The sequence below is a fragment of the Lissotriton helveticus genome, chromosome 1_1 (assembly GCF_964261635.1).
Source record: "Lissotriton helveticus chromosome 1_1, aLisHel1.1, whole genome shotgun sequence".
NCBI lineage: Eukaryota > Metazoa > Chordata > Amphibia > Caudata > Salamandridae > Lissotriton > Lissotriton helveticus.
This window is the reverse complement of record NC_136057.1, coordinates 131,893,477-131,908,199: the sequence shown is the minus strand read 5'-3', so window position 1 is coordinate 131,908,199 and position 14,723 is coordinate 131,893,477. Positions and strand designations below refer to the sequence as shown.

Genomic DNA, 14,723 nt, shown 5'->3' with positions numbered 1-14,723 from the left:
ACTGGAACTGCTGAAATGTTCACTAGGCCAAAGTCTCTCTGCTGACGGTGTGATGACGTATGTGGTTTCAGAATCAAGTTCACAGGTTGTACTGCAGAGCGTTGTGAGAGGTAATGTCAAATTCAGTAGTAAGAAACAGACAGTTACTATACCAGTCCTAATTAACAGGAAAAGGATCCCTAATGCAAACCAAAGATACAACCAAGTGGACACTAAGTAAGTCTTTTTCAGCCAGAGATAGAATTGTTTCTTTTTTTTTAAATGGGTGGCGTTTGCTCAGGTTCTATTGGATCTAAGGAAAAATTCATCAAATTTGATGAAGTAGCCAGATGCAGTTCGATCATTCTTTGGGAGCTCAGCAGTGTTTGTAGAACTGGCAGTTGCTTCTTGGGAAGGCACGTTGATGTGAAACTCATTATTGGGTCGAATTGTAACTTGAGTTTCAGTTGTATTGTGTATTTGTTAAATTTCAACTGGTGGGATTCGTACTCCGTTATTTGATACTCCAGCATCTTTCGCAGAGGAGCCTTGAAATTTTATTAGTCTTTCCATCTGAACTTCCTTTATAGGAGATCTGTGAGAGGAGATCTGCGGTTACTCAGGACTCCAAGTGGCCTGCTGTTGAGAATCAACCACATAGTGTGGTTTGATCAGATCAATGGAGACAAGTATTTTTTCTTTTTTACCGGCAAGGGGCGGGAGAAGTACTGTTCTTGTTCCTTGAACCGCCAGGACAGGTACAGGTTTCTGTAAAATGGCGGAACTCCTTTTTGTCCAAAATCTTTTCTCTGACCAGGTGCCCAACCATTGGGATGCAGACAGGTCTTGCTGGTACTGGTGTTACTTCCCCAGTGGTAGTGAGCTTTATTTGGACATTGCTTTGTATGGTCTGGAATTTATTGAGTTCCTGTAAAACAGCCAAACGATCATTCAATTCAAATGGTTTTACATCTACCACTGTGCTGGTGCTATCAAGGTCAGGTACCCACATTCCTGTCCCAAACAGGATCTCATAGGGGATATGTCCTCCCAAGGATTTTCTTAGCATATTATTTAGTGCCCTCTGGACCCATATAGGTGATTGACCCAACTACCGCCCGCACCTAATACCCTTGCTGTTAAGGATTGCTTTAGGTCCCGGTTATTCCTCTTCACCACCGGATTTCCCTCGGAATGGTAGGCGGAGGATTATTGCAAGGCCACACCCACACTTTCCATGGCTTCCTTGTAAGCCCGAGAGATAAATATAGGGCCACGGTCGGAATGTAACCTACTAATTGCATATGTCCGATAAAGACCCGCAAATCCTTTATAACAATTCGATCATCAGCCAAGTGCTGAGGCCAAACCCACAGAAATCTAGAGCATGAATCTACTGCCACCAAGATGTAATTGTAAGACCCATCTGAATTTAAGGTGCCGCAGTGATCCAAATAGACACATGCGAGAGATCTGTCTGAAATTATAAATGATGTTAGTGGTGGTAGTGCTACAGTGGAACCCTTCATCTGCTGTCAGATGTCGCACTTCAAGACATAAACCTTTCTTTGTTTAGACAAACTTGCCCACAAGTATCTATGCTTCAATAATGAGATTGTAGCAGTGACCCCTGTGTGTGCAGAGCAAAGACCCTTGTGTGCAGCTAGAATTAAACCTAATCTGTTTTTGGTATAACTCTATGCCCCTATGAGAAGTTGGCCTGGTGTATGCTGTCCACTATTTAAAGTGGGCACCGTACATCAATCCAAACAACACTTATGGTGATTTAAGAGGTCAAAGATAACCTTTGAGAGCTATCCAAGTGGTAGCTGTAGAGAACAGCCTTTAGGCTTAGTCTTGAAGGAATGTAAAGCAGCTTGTTTTACCAAAATGCAATCTTATAGTATTGACTAAATGAAAGGAGAACCACACAGTAGGTATACAAATATGTATTTATTAATATAACACTATCTACTATGACACAGTATCTACTACATGGAGATAATCACAAAGCACACAATACTTAAGCAAAGAAATTACAGTAAATACCACTAATACACAGTAGGCCCGGGGGGGGGGGGGGTCAAACCATATACTAAGTAAGTGGTATAAGAACCAAGAATTGAACCAAGACAGTATCAAGAGGATATAGTTTTCCTGGGACTCCAAGGAACCACCCAAGGTGAGTTGATAGGGACCCCATGGAGTGCGTGTACAGTGTGGAAACACAACCGGATGCTCTGTACAAGTCTATGGGGGAGTCGTGGTTGAAATTTTAGAGTTTAAGGACCCCTCCCAGTGGACTTTGAAAAAACCCTGTGGAAGACATAAGGCTGGAGAGCCACCCCACCTGTGGATACCAAAGTACCCAAGTTATCTATCCTAAGGAAGCCAGGTGGCGTCGGAAACCGCCGTTGAAACCTATGGGAGAAAGGTTTCCATTGCAATCCAAAGGTGGATTCTTGTTGAGGAGTACCTGAAAGCAGTGGGGACAGAGTCTGGGTCACTGGTGAGTGACCAGGGGCTCGGTAAACGTAGGCCCACCGATGTCGGGCGCTTCAGGTTGGTTGATGGAGTCCTTGACTCTGCAGCTGTGGGGACCAGCAGACATCGAGGACGACCACGAGCCGTATGCGAGCTGTACCACAAAGGATGTTGAGTGCTGAGGGGTCAGTGTCCGACTGGAGCACCAACAAGCCTTGGCAACAGCAACCCACACAGAAGGTCATGGAAGGGAACGATTTGGACCAGCAAGGCCCAGGAGACTCACCACACACAGGGTAGTCAGGGTGAGCCTGGAGCAACCAAGGTCCAACTGACGCTCAATTGGACCCATAGACCAGAGGCACAGGAGTCGCGAGAGGACCTTGAGCGTTTTCACCAAACAACAGCTCACTTAGCACTCAGTGCGAAGAGGTCAAAGTTCTTGGTAGAAAATGGTGCTAGAGGTTGGGGCTACTCAGAGTCCAATTCACTTGTTTGGGAAATGCAAACAAAAATATTTACTTGCAAATACATGCAGTGCACAGGGGTTCAGGTATTGCAGCCCCCACGTGGGATATTGGCCTCAAACTAGGTAAGAGGGCAGCTCGGGCCTCGAGGGACATAGAAACTCAACTTCTGTGTTACTGGACCCATCGGAGTCCGTATGAACTTAGAATCAGCAAACCATTCAGCAGTGCGGAGGTGCCAGCGAATGTAGGGGTGTGACTCCTTCACTCCCAGGGAGATGATCTTCGGTTGTCCTCGATGCTCCACAGGTCCTACCTGGATCCTGTGTGGTGCACAGGTACAGACACTGCTCAGACTGAATGGGAGACAAAATCGTGCCCAAACGAAGTCTGGAGTGTACGGAAGGTCAAAGTGCAGTGGGTTCTTTTTCAGAATCTTGTCCATGATGAATCCAAGGTCCTACAGCCAGGTAAACCCTTATGTACCTAAGGAAGAGGGTTGGCAATATTTAGGGGCTCCTCCCAAGGGAGGGTCTGGACAGTGGGGAGGTTACTCCCATGTTCTTTGTCCAGTCATGTGCCAAAGCAGGAGCCAGTGTCTCCCAGGAGTGGTTTGTACTAGACTATGGACAGGGACACCAAATGTGCCCCTCATGCAGACTTTCAGTTGCTGGCAAACACACATACCCAGTCCTAATACACTAAATCCTGTCTGGGAGGCGGTCACACCTCCCTGTGACAAGATGCCAATTATTCTGCCTTCCCCTACTCAAGCTTGGCTCAGCAGGAGGGCAGAAATGTGTCACTGATAGGCAGCAACCATTTTGTGCTGTCCGGGACAAGTTGACTGGTACCTGGAACTCTAGGGACATCACGATGCTTGCTTCTGAAGGTGGAATCATACATCCTACACCGGTTACCGGTGTGGGGCTAGGATTCCAACATGTTTGACACCAAACACGATAGGGTTTGCTTCAGCCGTTTTAGAGTTGTTCATCACGCAGTTGCAAAATGCCCCTCTATATGTCGAATATGGCTGTCTCACTGACAACCCGGGAAAATAGACTCCGTAGGCTGCAGGGTTGTTCTGATCATGCAGTGGCACCCTCTCACTTAGAACCAAGCACCCTGCCTTCAGGATTCTAAAGGTTTGCTATAAGGGTGACTGATAACTTTTTAGTGCAGTGACCCTTAGCTATAGTAACCCTATAACTTTAGTAAGTGGTGTATGCACCAATGTTCACAGGCTGCAAAGGCAGGCCTGTAGTTCCATTTTGCATGGCCTCTCATGGGTGGCATAATATATGCTTTAGCCCATGGGAGGACTCTGGGGTAACTATGTCCTGGGTACATGGTTACCATATACTAGAGGCTGACCAGGGTACCACAGTATCCAATCTGGAGTGTACCTAAGTATAGAACATAACCGCTTAAGGAGAAAGCAGATAGACTGGGGTCTGGATTAGCAGGATCCCAGTCAGACTAGTCAAAATCAGCATTACATTTAGCAAAAAGTAGGGATAACCATAAGAAGCAGATCCTACTTTCCTACACCCCTACCCCTGGAATTTGAGTATACGGTATGTTTTGACAATGTAACTTATAGGAATATTTAATTTGGAAGCCTTTCAAACATCAGAGCCGTTCCTTGAGGCATTTAAAGCTATCAGTATGTCCTCGTGTTAGAACGAGTGATTGCAGCAACAGCAGCAGTTCGCACTGTTGCCTTAGCTGCTTCATCTACCAGTGAATTTCCTTCAACGTGTACGCCAACACACTGATTACTCAATGTGTGAATAACTTGAGCCACTGGCAGGCATGCTTTCAGCTTTTTCATTTGTTCCCATAACAATTTATGTTTAATTGTGCAACTCTTGGAATCTCTATACCCATTCTGGGCCCCAGTAATGAAGATATTCATCATATGACTACACACAGTGAAACGAATCTCACACTATCAGTGTCTTATTGCTTTGATGAAATTTACCATCCTGCATATGCCCTTTCACAATAGCACATGCTTCAAAATACTGCTGTTTACTTCCTATGGCAGGCTGAGCAGATCCATCAGCGTAAATGAGGCAAGATTTTATTCGGGAGAGGATATTCTTGTTTGTACTGCAGGATTGCTTGTATTTTTAATGTAGAATCGTATATGTAATCTACATCTGTTGCAGTGAGAGAATTAGCCCATTGTACCCATCGCAGATGTAGTGCTTTATCATTAGGAATGCTTGCTTTGGTAACAGCTTCTAAAGTTGGTACCGGAGTTACAGCAATAATGTGTTTCCCCATGTTCCCCTGTGCTAGTGCTATTTCTCTCACTACAGCAGTCTGTACTGTTGCCAGTATTTTTTCAGTTGCTGCAAATCGAATTTCAGCATTTGTGTACAAATGTGATTTGTATGCAATTGGAACTGTCTCACCTTCATTGAAAGTGATGTAAGTATATCCTGATAAACCGTGGACGATCACCAAGTTTGTAGAATTTGCACGTGTGTGCAAGTGTTTAGATGCTATCATGTCAGCCAGAACTGAAAGTAAAGTATCTTTGTGTTGCTGTGTCTACTGATGTGGTGTGAAATCAGGTCTGATTAAGTCATAGAAAGGTGTTACTCTTTCTACATAATCTAAAATGTATGTTCTACAAAAAATTTGAAATCCTAATACAGATTGCAAACCTTTGAGATTCTTTGGAGGTTGGAGCAGCGCACACTTTTCTAAAAAAAAATGGCTGCCAGGCTCTTGCCTTCACTTGAGAGCTCATATCCCAAAAACAGGACACTGAGATAGGATATTTTAGCTTTCTTCAAATTAAATTTGTAGCCCACATTGTCGAATCCCACAATTATGTTGTACATCCTGTTTAAGTGTTCAAGTAATTCATCGTCCGTCAGATATATGTCATCTGCATAGGACACAACCTCCTCATCGCATATTTCTGACACTCTTGTTGAGAAAAACCCCGGGCTTTTCTTTTACCCTTGAAGTAAACGACAGAAGTGGTGCTGAATGCCGAGGGCAGAAAATGCTGTCAAATATCTTCTGTCTGGAACTATATTTTGGCAGAAGAATCCATTCAAGATATCTAATGTCGTTTGGTATTTTTTTCGCATGTTATTCATTAGTGTGTCACTATGTGCATTACAAACTGCAAATGTTCGCGCGCATCTGTTTAAATGTCGGTAATATAAAACTAGACGATATGAATTGTCATGTTTCATTACTGGAAACAAAGCATTATTCATCGGGGAGTCTCAATCATACCTTGATATTCAAGTTGGGCTACAATTTCTTTAACTTGTATTTTTGCATCCTTTTTAATAGGGGACTGCCTCTGTGGATTTGGAGTTGATTTTAATGGGATTTTGTGGTGAGTAGACTCCACGATCAACCCTAAATGGTTGTGGTATAATGCTGGAGCTAGCGCTGGTGTCCATTCCTGTGCGTATGAATGTTTTAGAGATTCTGGAATGAGGTCGAAGAAAGCAGGCAAAATGACGCTTCCCCCTCCTGGACACTCCATCACAAATTCTGGTGGCCAGCTAGCAGTATGTCATATCCAAATGTTAAGTTCTCCCAAAAGAAACCTTTTACTTTTCCTGAGATGTCCCCCTCTATTTGTAGCATAATTTTGTGTAATCGATGTGGGACACTTACTACTTGTATCAGTAGTTTCCACCGTGATGTATTAATTCAATACTGCTGTCACCAGAAAATCCTACATCTTCCGGCGAGCTATTGTTACTTCTGCCGCGCTGTCTATCATCGTCAGAGCCCATTGCCTGTTCAGAAGCTGAGTCTTCAGTAACCTGGGCATGTCTAATTTTTAAGCCAGCTACTTTCTTCTTTGCTTTAGGTTGCTCTTCCCGTTTGATAATGTAAACTGAAGTGGCATGTTTTTCCCTTTTAGTTTTTGGTTGATCCTCTTGCTTTTGTTCTGATCGCCCGTCCCTCTCAGAGTTTTTAGATGAACCCTGAAAGGAACATGTAACAGTGTCCTGATACCTATCAGGTTTCCTAATGTTATTACAATTCGTAAGGTTGTACCTCTTTTTAAAGTATTCCCGTTGGGGAGACCCATCTCATGAGCATGAATTATTTTTTTTATTTTTGTTTTACCATGTCTTTTTAGAAGAAACGGGTGCTCTCTTGTAGTTGCTTGTAGTTGTCGTTGTGGGGACAACCAACATTTGTGGCTTCCTGGCTTTGGTTCCAAAATTATCTCTACCTAATGCAGCATAAGTTTCTTCGATAATTTTTAGTAATGCTCGCTCCCTATTGATAGGAGCTGTTTCTGTGCATGGATCTAGCGAGATTTTTAATACGGTCAAATCTTTCACTGATCCTCAGGCTCTCAATCGCCGACTTCCAGTGTCTTAGACCCTATGCACCCAGCTCTCCGATTACTTTGAAGATAAAATAGCCTTGATCCATGATTCCTTTCCCACTACCGATATTCATGACACTAGAGATATGTCACCAGCTCCCTCTGTCCCTACCCTACTCTTCATAGAATTTCAGGAGATTACCGAAGATCGCTCCCTTCTAGAACTTTTCAAATGTAAGTCAGGGTCACCTAATGACCCGTGGCCGGCTAAGCAATATAAAGCCCTTGCAACATTTCTTAACCCCCACCTGAATAGCATCTGGAATGCCTCTCTGTGCACCGCCATATATCCGGATTCATGGAAACATGCCCTCCTGGTTCCCATCCTGAAGAAGATCAATGTTGATCCTGACAACCCTGCGAACTACCGGCCTATTTCCTTACTTCCAGCCCCGGCCAAGATTCTTGAGAAACTGGCACATCAACAGCTCGCCGGCTTAATTGAATCTAATGGCCTACTTCATAACTCCCAACACGGGTAACGATCCGGCTATAGCACTGGGTCGGCCCTGATTGAGATGGCCGACTCCGTGCGGTGGGCGCTGGATAGGGGCTCTAGGGCGGTGTTGGTGCTGCTGGATCTTTCCGCAGCATTCAACACCGTCTCTCACCCAATTCTGCGCAATCGTCTCCGAGCCTTGGGTTTTCAGGGCACAGTACTCAATTGGATTGCTTCTTTCCTGTCCAATCATACACAACAAGTGCATACCCCGCCTTATACCTCTATCAGCCGCCCACTTAAATGGGGAGTGCCGCAGGGCTCCTCACTGAGTCCCCTTCTTTTTAATGTTTATTTTTCCCCTTTGGCTGCGTTAATCTCCCAGACCGGAATTAAGATGACATCTTACGCAGATGACATCCAACTCCTCTTCTCCTATGATGACTCCAACCCGACTACCTTTGACGCCCTGAAAAAACTGTCTCCGAGACATTGCTAGTTGGATGGACGACAACTTTCTTAGACTGAATGCCGGAAAGACCGAGGATATTCTTTTAATCAACCCTCTCCTTTGGATTCAAACCTCTGGTGGCCGGTGGATTTAAGCCCCACTCCTCTTCCCAAGGAATCAGTAAGAAATCTGGCCGTCAGATGGGACACGTGTCTTTCTCTCCACAGCCAAGTCCACTCAGTCTCTGCAGCCTGTTTCTCAAAAATCAGGATGATAAACCAAAAGCGCTTGAAACTTTTCTTTTTGGCTAATCGCCCCCTCTGACAAGATCCAGTATCCTGAGCATTAGCGCCGGGACACCCCGTTGGGGTAGCTGCGCGCTTTACAAAATACACAAATAAATAAATAAATTTAGTTTACCTGTCAGTCCCTAGTATAAGTGCACTGTGTGTGCCCAAGGCGGGTAGACCAAATACTGCTGGTGGGCCTGCAGCGCTGATTTGCGCTACCCACAGAAGCAGCTTTTAAAGTATGTTTCAGACCTGCCATTGCAGAGTCTATAGGCAGTCCAGAACTGCCTTTGTAACTGTGAGGTGAACCCACTTCCCAGTCCTTGCACCTTCCCTTCGCACAATGCAAAAACACCCCTATGGCAGGGTTCGTTGTCTGTGACAGGAAGAACATGCCTAGGTCTATGTAGCATGTTCTAATGGCGAGTTACCCTCCATTTCACGGTTTACTATTGTGAGGCTGTCCGCTCTCATAGGCCAGAATGGGCAGGCTGAGTCTTACATTCCATAATCCTACTTGACCCCAGGAACCCGATAGGAAATTCGAATTTGATATGTTTAAGCTAAGGACATTGAGATAAATCTTTTAGGAAAGATCATTTGTATATCCCATGTTCGAAAATGCCTCTTCTAGAAACAAGTTATTTTCTTGCCTAAGCTTTCCTGTAGGTTTATGTGTATTGGCCGTCTGGTTTTGGAGCAGCAGTGCCAGCTGGGTCAGACCTGGCTGGAGAGAGAAATCATCATTCAGAGCATGTGGAGGGATGACTCTTTGATCTGAGCAGGGCTGTGCCTCCCATTGGGCGTCCGATAGCAGACCCCCTCATTCTCAAAGGGTAGGATGTCGCCTCGTAAACCAAGTGCTCCCCGACCCCACCAAACTGGTTCTGGCTGGATTCAGTGATTTGTGACTTTAGCGAACAAAGACTTTTTAGGTATAAAACGCTGCACTGAAAACTTTTTCAAGTGTGTTCACAGAGGAAAAGACTTTGAAACTTTCACCAGCTTGCCAAAGAAACTACCTGAGGGCCTGAATTGAGAGCGCCTCCTGCTGAAGTCTCAGGGACATTAGACTTTACCCCGTCAGCCGCCTGAATTCCTGTGCAAGGAATTCTACTTGCAGGTGAAGCCTCAGTCGAGTAATCCGGAGCCTCTAGTTCTACTGTGAGAAACGCGGACTGGTAGCCCTTGTTAACTGCGAGTGGGCCGCTGCAGCTAAGAGAGAGCTGCCGCCGCTGAGAACCCGCCTTAACTTGAACCTTCGGAACCTTTGCGGAATCTGTGTGGGCCACTGCAGTTAAGAGAGATCTGTAGCTGCTGAGTGCCCGCCGTTGTGCCAGCCTGGTCGAGATCATCGTTTGTCCTGTGGGCCTCCGCAGCTAAGAGAGAGCTGCTGCCGCTGAGTGCCAGCACCTTTGCCAAATTTGCATCATTGTGATTTATCCTGTGGGCAGCCGCAGCTAAGAGAGAGCAGCTGCCACTGAGTGCCCGCACCTTTACCAACGCTGCATCATCGAGATTTGTCTTGTGGGCCACCGCAGCTAAGAGACAGCTGCCACCGCTGTGTGCCCGCATCTTGTTCACCATTGTCAAAGATTGTCGCCATCGTCTTGTGGGTGGCCGCAGCTAAGAGAGAGCTGCTGCCGCTGTGAGCCCACCACGGAGCTGCACGACGAGAGTCATCGCCACCACCAGCCTGGGCCGCGGCAGCCGCGTGCTGCTGCCGCTGAGAGACCACCTGTCCCCAAGTGCCCGAATCATTGGGAGTGCAAGCTGCGGACCACTGCAGCCAAGAGCTGTAGTTGCTGGGAGTCCGCCTGTCACTGCCTCCGCTTCTTCGAGAAGCTGCGTGCTGTGTCCCTTTTCAACGGCAGGTATCTGGTGCGCAAGGGTCTCGTAGACCCAGGCCTTGAACTAAGTCAGTGCCATGTTCTAGTGAAGACGTTATTGCATTTTTAAGTCCATACTAATTTATGTGCATTGTGGCTTGTTAAAACGCTTTTTGAGAGTCTTGTGTTAAACCTTAGATAACCTCAGATAAAGATACTATTTTTCTATACCTACGTGAGTTGTGTCCTTATTGTGCATGGCCATAAAACGCTTCACACACTGCCTCTGAGATAGGCCTAACTGCTCGTGCTACGTTACCACAAGGTTGAGCAGGGGTTATCAAAGGGATTATTAGCCCACCTGGCCTGACTTAGGACGAAGGGTCCCTATTTGGACATTGGCGCAAGACATGGCCAACTAGAGACCCCTAACACTCCCCCACAGGTTTCCCATCAACAAAGTGTGGTGTATACAATGGTCGTTCTACATGTGTTCACCATTCTGTAAGACTTACATGAAGACGCTAGGTAGCTATTAAGGAAAAGAACAGTCTTCAAATGTAACTCAAAATAGAAAAATCACTAAGGAAAGACGGGCTGGATTCGGGGTATGGTGGACAGGGCACTCTAACAAAAATGCAAATAACATTATACATGCCACACCAACGGTCCTCCCACCGGTCCTGTTTATAGTTGGACAGATTGTCAGCCTTTCATAGGAATTCCCACGGGGTCTGTTGATGGAAAACTTCTTCGAAGGAGAAAGGGCTCTCGAAGAAAACCCATCAGACATTATTAGATATAGCAGGGCTATATAAAAACCTTTAAAAAAGTACAGTATTTGACAAATTCATGTTTCAATCCCTGGTGTTGCACACGGCTTTCAAGTGCTCAACCTTCTGTGGTATTTTCATGGATTATTAAGAAGAGTAGTGCCAGGATGCAGACATGTTTTTAGCTTTCCTAAACAAATCAGGTATGGATTGGGTAGAACTGAATTATGTTCACAAAACAGGAGTGAAGCCCAGATCTCAGTATTACAGGTATCACGTCTCTCTTCATTAACACAGAAGGAGAGGTTGTACCATCTCAAGCAAAGAACTGCCTCTTGCTCTGAGAGAAGGCACACTGGCGAGAAAAGTCCACTCTAATTCCACCTGCGCCAGAATCCCAGCTGAAAGCAGTCACGCTATTGAGATTTGACCCCTCTATTGCCAAATAAACTAGGCTCCTTGCTGACATCACAAATTATCTTTAAAACATAGGGAATAAATCACATTTAAGATCTCCTATACAATCAGCAGTCAAATACCATGAATTCAAATACATTTGTTGTTTTATTACATATCTAAAACATACATTTCATATTAATATGTAAAATCTAGTCATCATTGTGTACATTTCATAGCCTCATGATTGTTTCTGCTGTATCATAATTTAGTTCATGTAATTGTTAAAGTAAATTGAGTTTGATCCTGGTACACACCTCTGTAGTGTGGGTTTTAAAGGCTCTTGGATGTCCATACATGGGTGATGTTTGGTTATGTATCATTCATACAGATTTATAAAGTATTGGGTTTCAAATGTATTATGCCACTAATGGCCGTACAATCCACTTGTTCCTAAATATAATTTGTTCAGTTTAAAGGAAAGTGAGTTTGACCCTGAAGCAAACCCCTGTAGTGTGTTGTGTATAGGGATGGGTGTGCTGAAGAGCAGTCTCGTTCCTGTTCCTGACTGGCTGTGTGGTAGTGTGGTGATGATGATGATGATGATGATGGTCGGCAGCAGGAAGAACTTCCCGGACTCAGCACTTTGTTAAAATGAACTCGGTGGAAAGCATTCGTTTCTACTATCTTTGGCTACTGAAGATGTAGCATTTCTTCTGATGTACATATTATATCGAATAACTCCTTCCTTTAGGCAAGGCTGGGCTATGAGAACACTGTATTTGGCAGCTCCAGCAACACAAAAGCACCTTACAGATGATTCAGAATGCTACGATCTAGTGTGTGTTCACTGATGTCTCTGCAGAATTGATAATATAGTAAAGCTCTTCATACATTCCTGGCACTGTAATGGCGTTTTCCCTATGTGTGTTCGCTGATGATTTCTGAGATTTGAGGAATCACTAAAACTGCTTCCACATTCATTCCAATGGTATGGTTTTTCCCCAGTGTGTGTTCGAATATGTTTTTGTATGTCTGATGACCCACTAAAGCGCTTCACACATTCACTGCAATGCTATGGTTTTTCTCCTGTGTGTGTTTGCTGATGTTTTCGAAGATTTGATAACACACTGAATCTCTTCACACATTTATTGCAATGGTATGGTTTTTCCCCAGTATGTGTCCGCTGATGGTCTTGTAGGTGTGATAACCAACTGAAGCTCTTCACACATTCACTGCAATGGTATGGTTTTTCTCCTGTGTGTCTTCGCTGATGATTCCTGAGAGTTGAGGAATCACTAAAAATACTTCCACATTCATTGCAATGGTATGGTTTTTCCCCAGTGTGTGTTCGCAGATGTATTTTGAGGTGTGATAACCGACTGAAGCTCTTCACACATTCACTGCAATGGTATGGTTTTTCTCCTGTGTGTGTTCGCTGATGAATCCTGAGAGTGGAGGAATCACTAAAAATACTTCCACATTCATTGCAATGGTATGGTTTTTCCCCAGTGTGTGTTCGCTGATGTATTTTGAGGTGTGATAACCGACTGAAGCTCTTCACACATTCACTGCAATGGTACGGTTTTTCCCCTGTGTGTGTTCGCTGATGTCTTTTAAGAATTGATAACTGACTGAATGCCTTCATACATTCATTGCAATGGTAGGGTTTTTCCCCAGTGTGTGTTCGCTGATGTATTTTGAAGTGTGATAACTGACTGTAGCTCTTCACACATTCAGTGCAATGGTACGGTTTTTCCCCTGTGTGTGTTCGCTGATGTATTTTGAGGTTTGATAACTGACTGAAGCTCTTCACACATTCAGTGCAATGGTATGGTTTTTCCCCTGTGTGTGTTCGCTGATGTATCTGGAGTAGTGATAACCGACTGAAGCTCTTCACACATTCAGTGCAATGGTATAGTTTTTCCCCCATGTGTGTTCGCTGATGATCTTTTAGAAGTGCTAACTGACTAAAGTACTTCACACATTCATTGCAATTGCATGTTGCTTCTCCTGTGTGTGTTTGCTGATGGCTCTTTAGTAGTGATGATAAACTAAAGCTCTTGCTGCTTGTATATGATTTTTCTTTCTTGGTTAGTGTCTCTGGGTCAGGTTTATAATTATCTGCATCCCGTGACTGGGTTTCCTGAGGAGCTAACATGGTTGATAAAGCACTTGTGTTATTCTCACATTCCTTGTATGTGTGTCTTATTTTGGATGGTTGATTTCAGATTTCACAATGAAATACAAGACTCACCAACTACACATATTATAATTGTGGCTAGAAAAGCTTCTTTGTAGGTGGTTATGTCTTTAGATTGAGGAATGGTTTTGCATGTTTATGAGTGAAGATTAGTCTTCCTTCTGGTCGTAGCAAATTGGGACAGTCTGTTGTAGATCAGAGACCCTCTCTTTCCTTTGCCCTTAGTTGTCTGGCTCCACTCCCTTGGGCTTTTCTCTTGCTCCTGTGGTTTGGCCAGAAAGAGTTTACAATACACCTAGCATGCTCAATGGTGGTCTGTCATCATCACAGGAAGAAGAGCAATACTGTATCCACCTCATACCAAACACATTAACAAAGCTGGTGGTGGAGGCCTGTTAATACAGGAAGTGGTTTGTCAGTGTTGTTGAATTAATTTTCTAAAGGTCATTTCTTAGTTCTGTTGCGTGGAGGTGCACAGCTCAGACTCTTACAGCCACTGAATTGCTCTTGACTGCCTCTTCGAGGATCTATCAGTTTATGTTCAGGTTTCTCAGTCTCGGACTGTGCAGATTTTTTCCTGAATATTGGAGCTCATTTTTTTACCACTTTTTTTAGATTTGCACGATTACTGTCGTTACTCACGATCGTTTGTACATTCAAGGCTGGTTTCCTATTGGATGTAAAGAAATTTAAAATCACTAAATGGAAATGTAAGAGTATGTGAATACACAATATTTAACTAGTTGTAAAAGACCATTTATGAAAGTTACCAAGAGGTATTTCCCCATACACAGATATTTAACTAAATGTTCCATTGAACATGTACATCTTACTTAATTCAGAAAAGGAGATGATTTTTCAGTGTTCACAGAGTAACTTAGTACAGAAAGAGCACACATGGAGCGCCCACTTGCTAGAAGTACAGCTTTACGAAGACGCACATGGCTAAGATTTCATTTAAACAAGAAGGGATTGTGTAAAAAGAGATGGATCAGGATGTGCTGATGTCACTTCAGTTTCAG

The 14,723-nt window shown here is 44.2% G+C and overlaps 1 protein-coding gene across 1 annotated transcript in view; it reads right to left on the bottom strand.

Annotated features, from left to right (window-relative positions):
• Positions 1–11,653: 11,653 nt before the first annotated feature.
• Positions 11,654–14,723, bottom strand: part of LOC144769606 (uncharacterized) — a 41,264-nt gene continuing 38,194 nt past the window's right edge. The window contains exon 2 of the mRNA XM_078653803.1: positions 11,654–14,371. Within this exon, the coding sequence (XP_078509929.1) occupies positions 12,574–13,659 (1,086 nt within the window). The 5' untranslated portion in view covers positions 13,660–14,371 and the 3' untranslated portion in view covers positions 11,654–12,573. The remainder of the gene's footprint in view (positions 14,372–14,723) is intronic.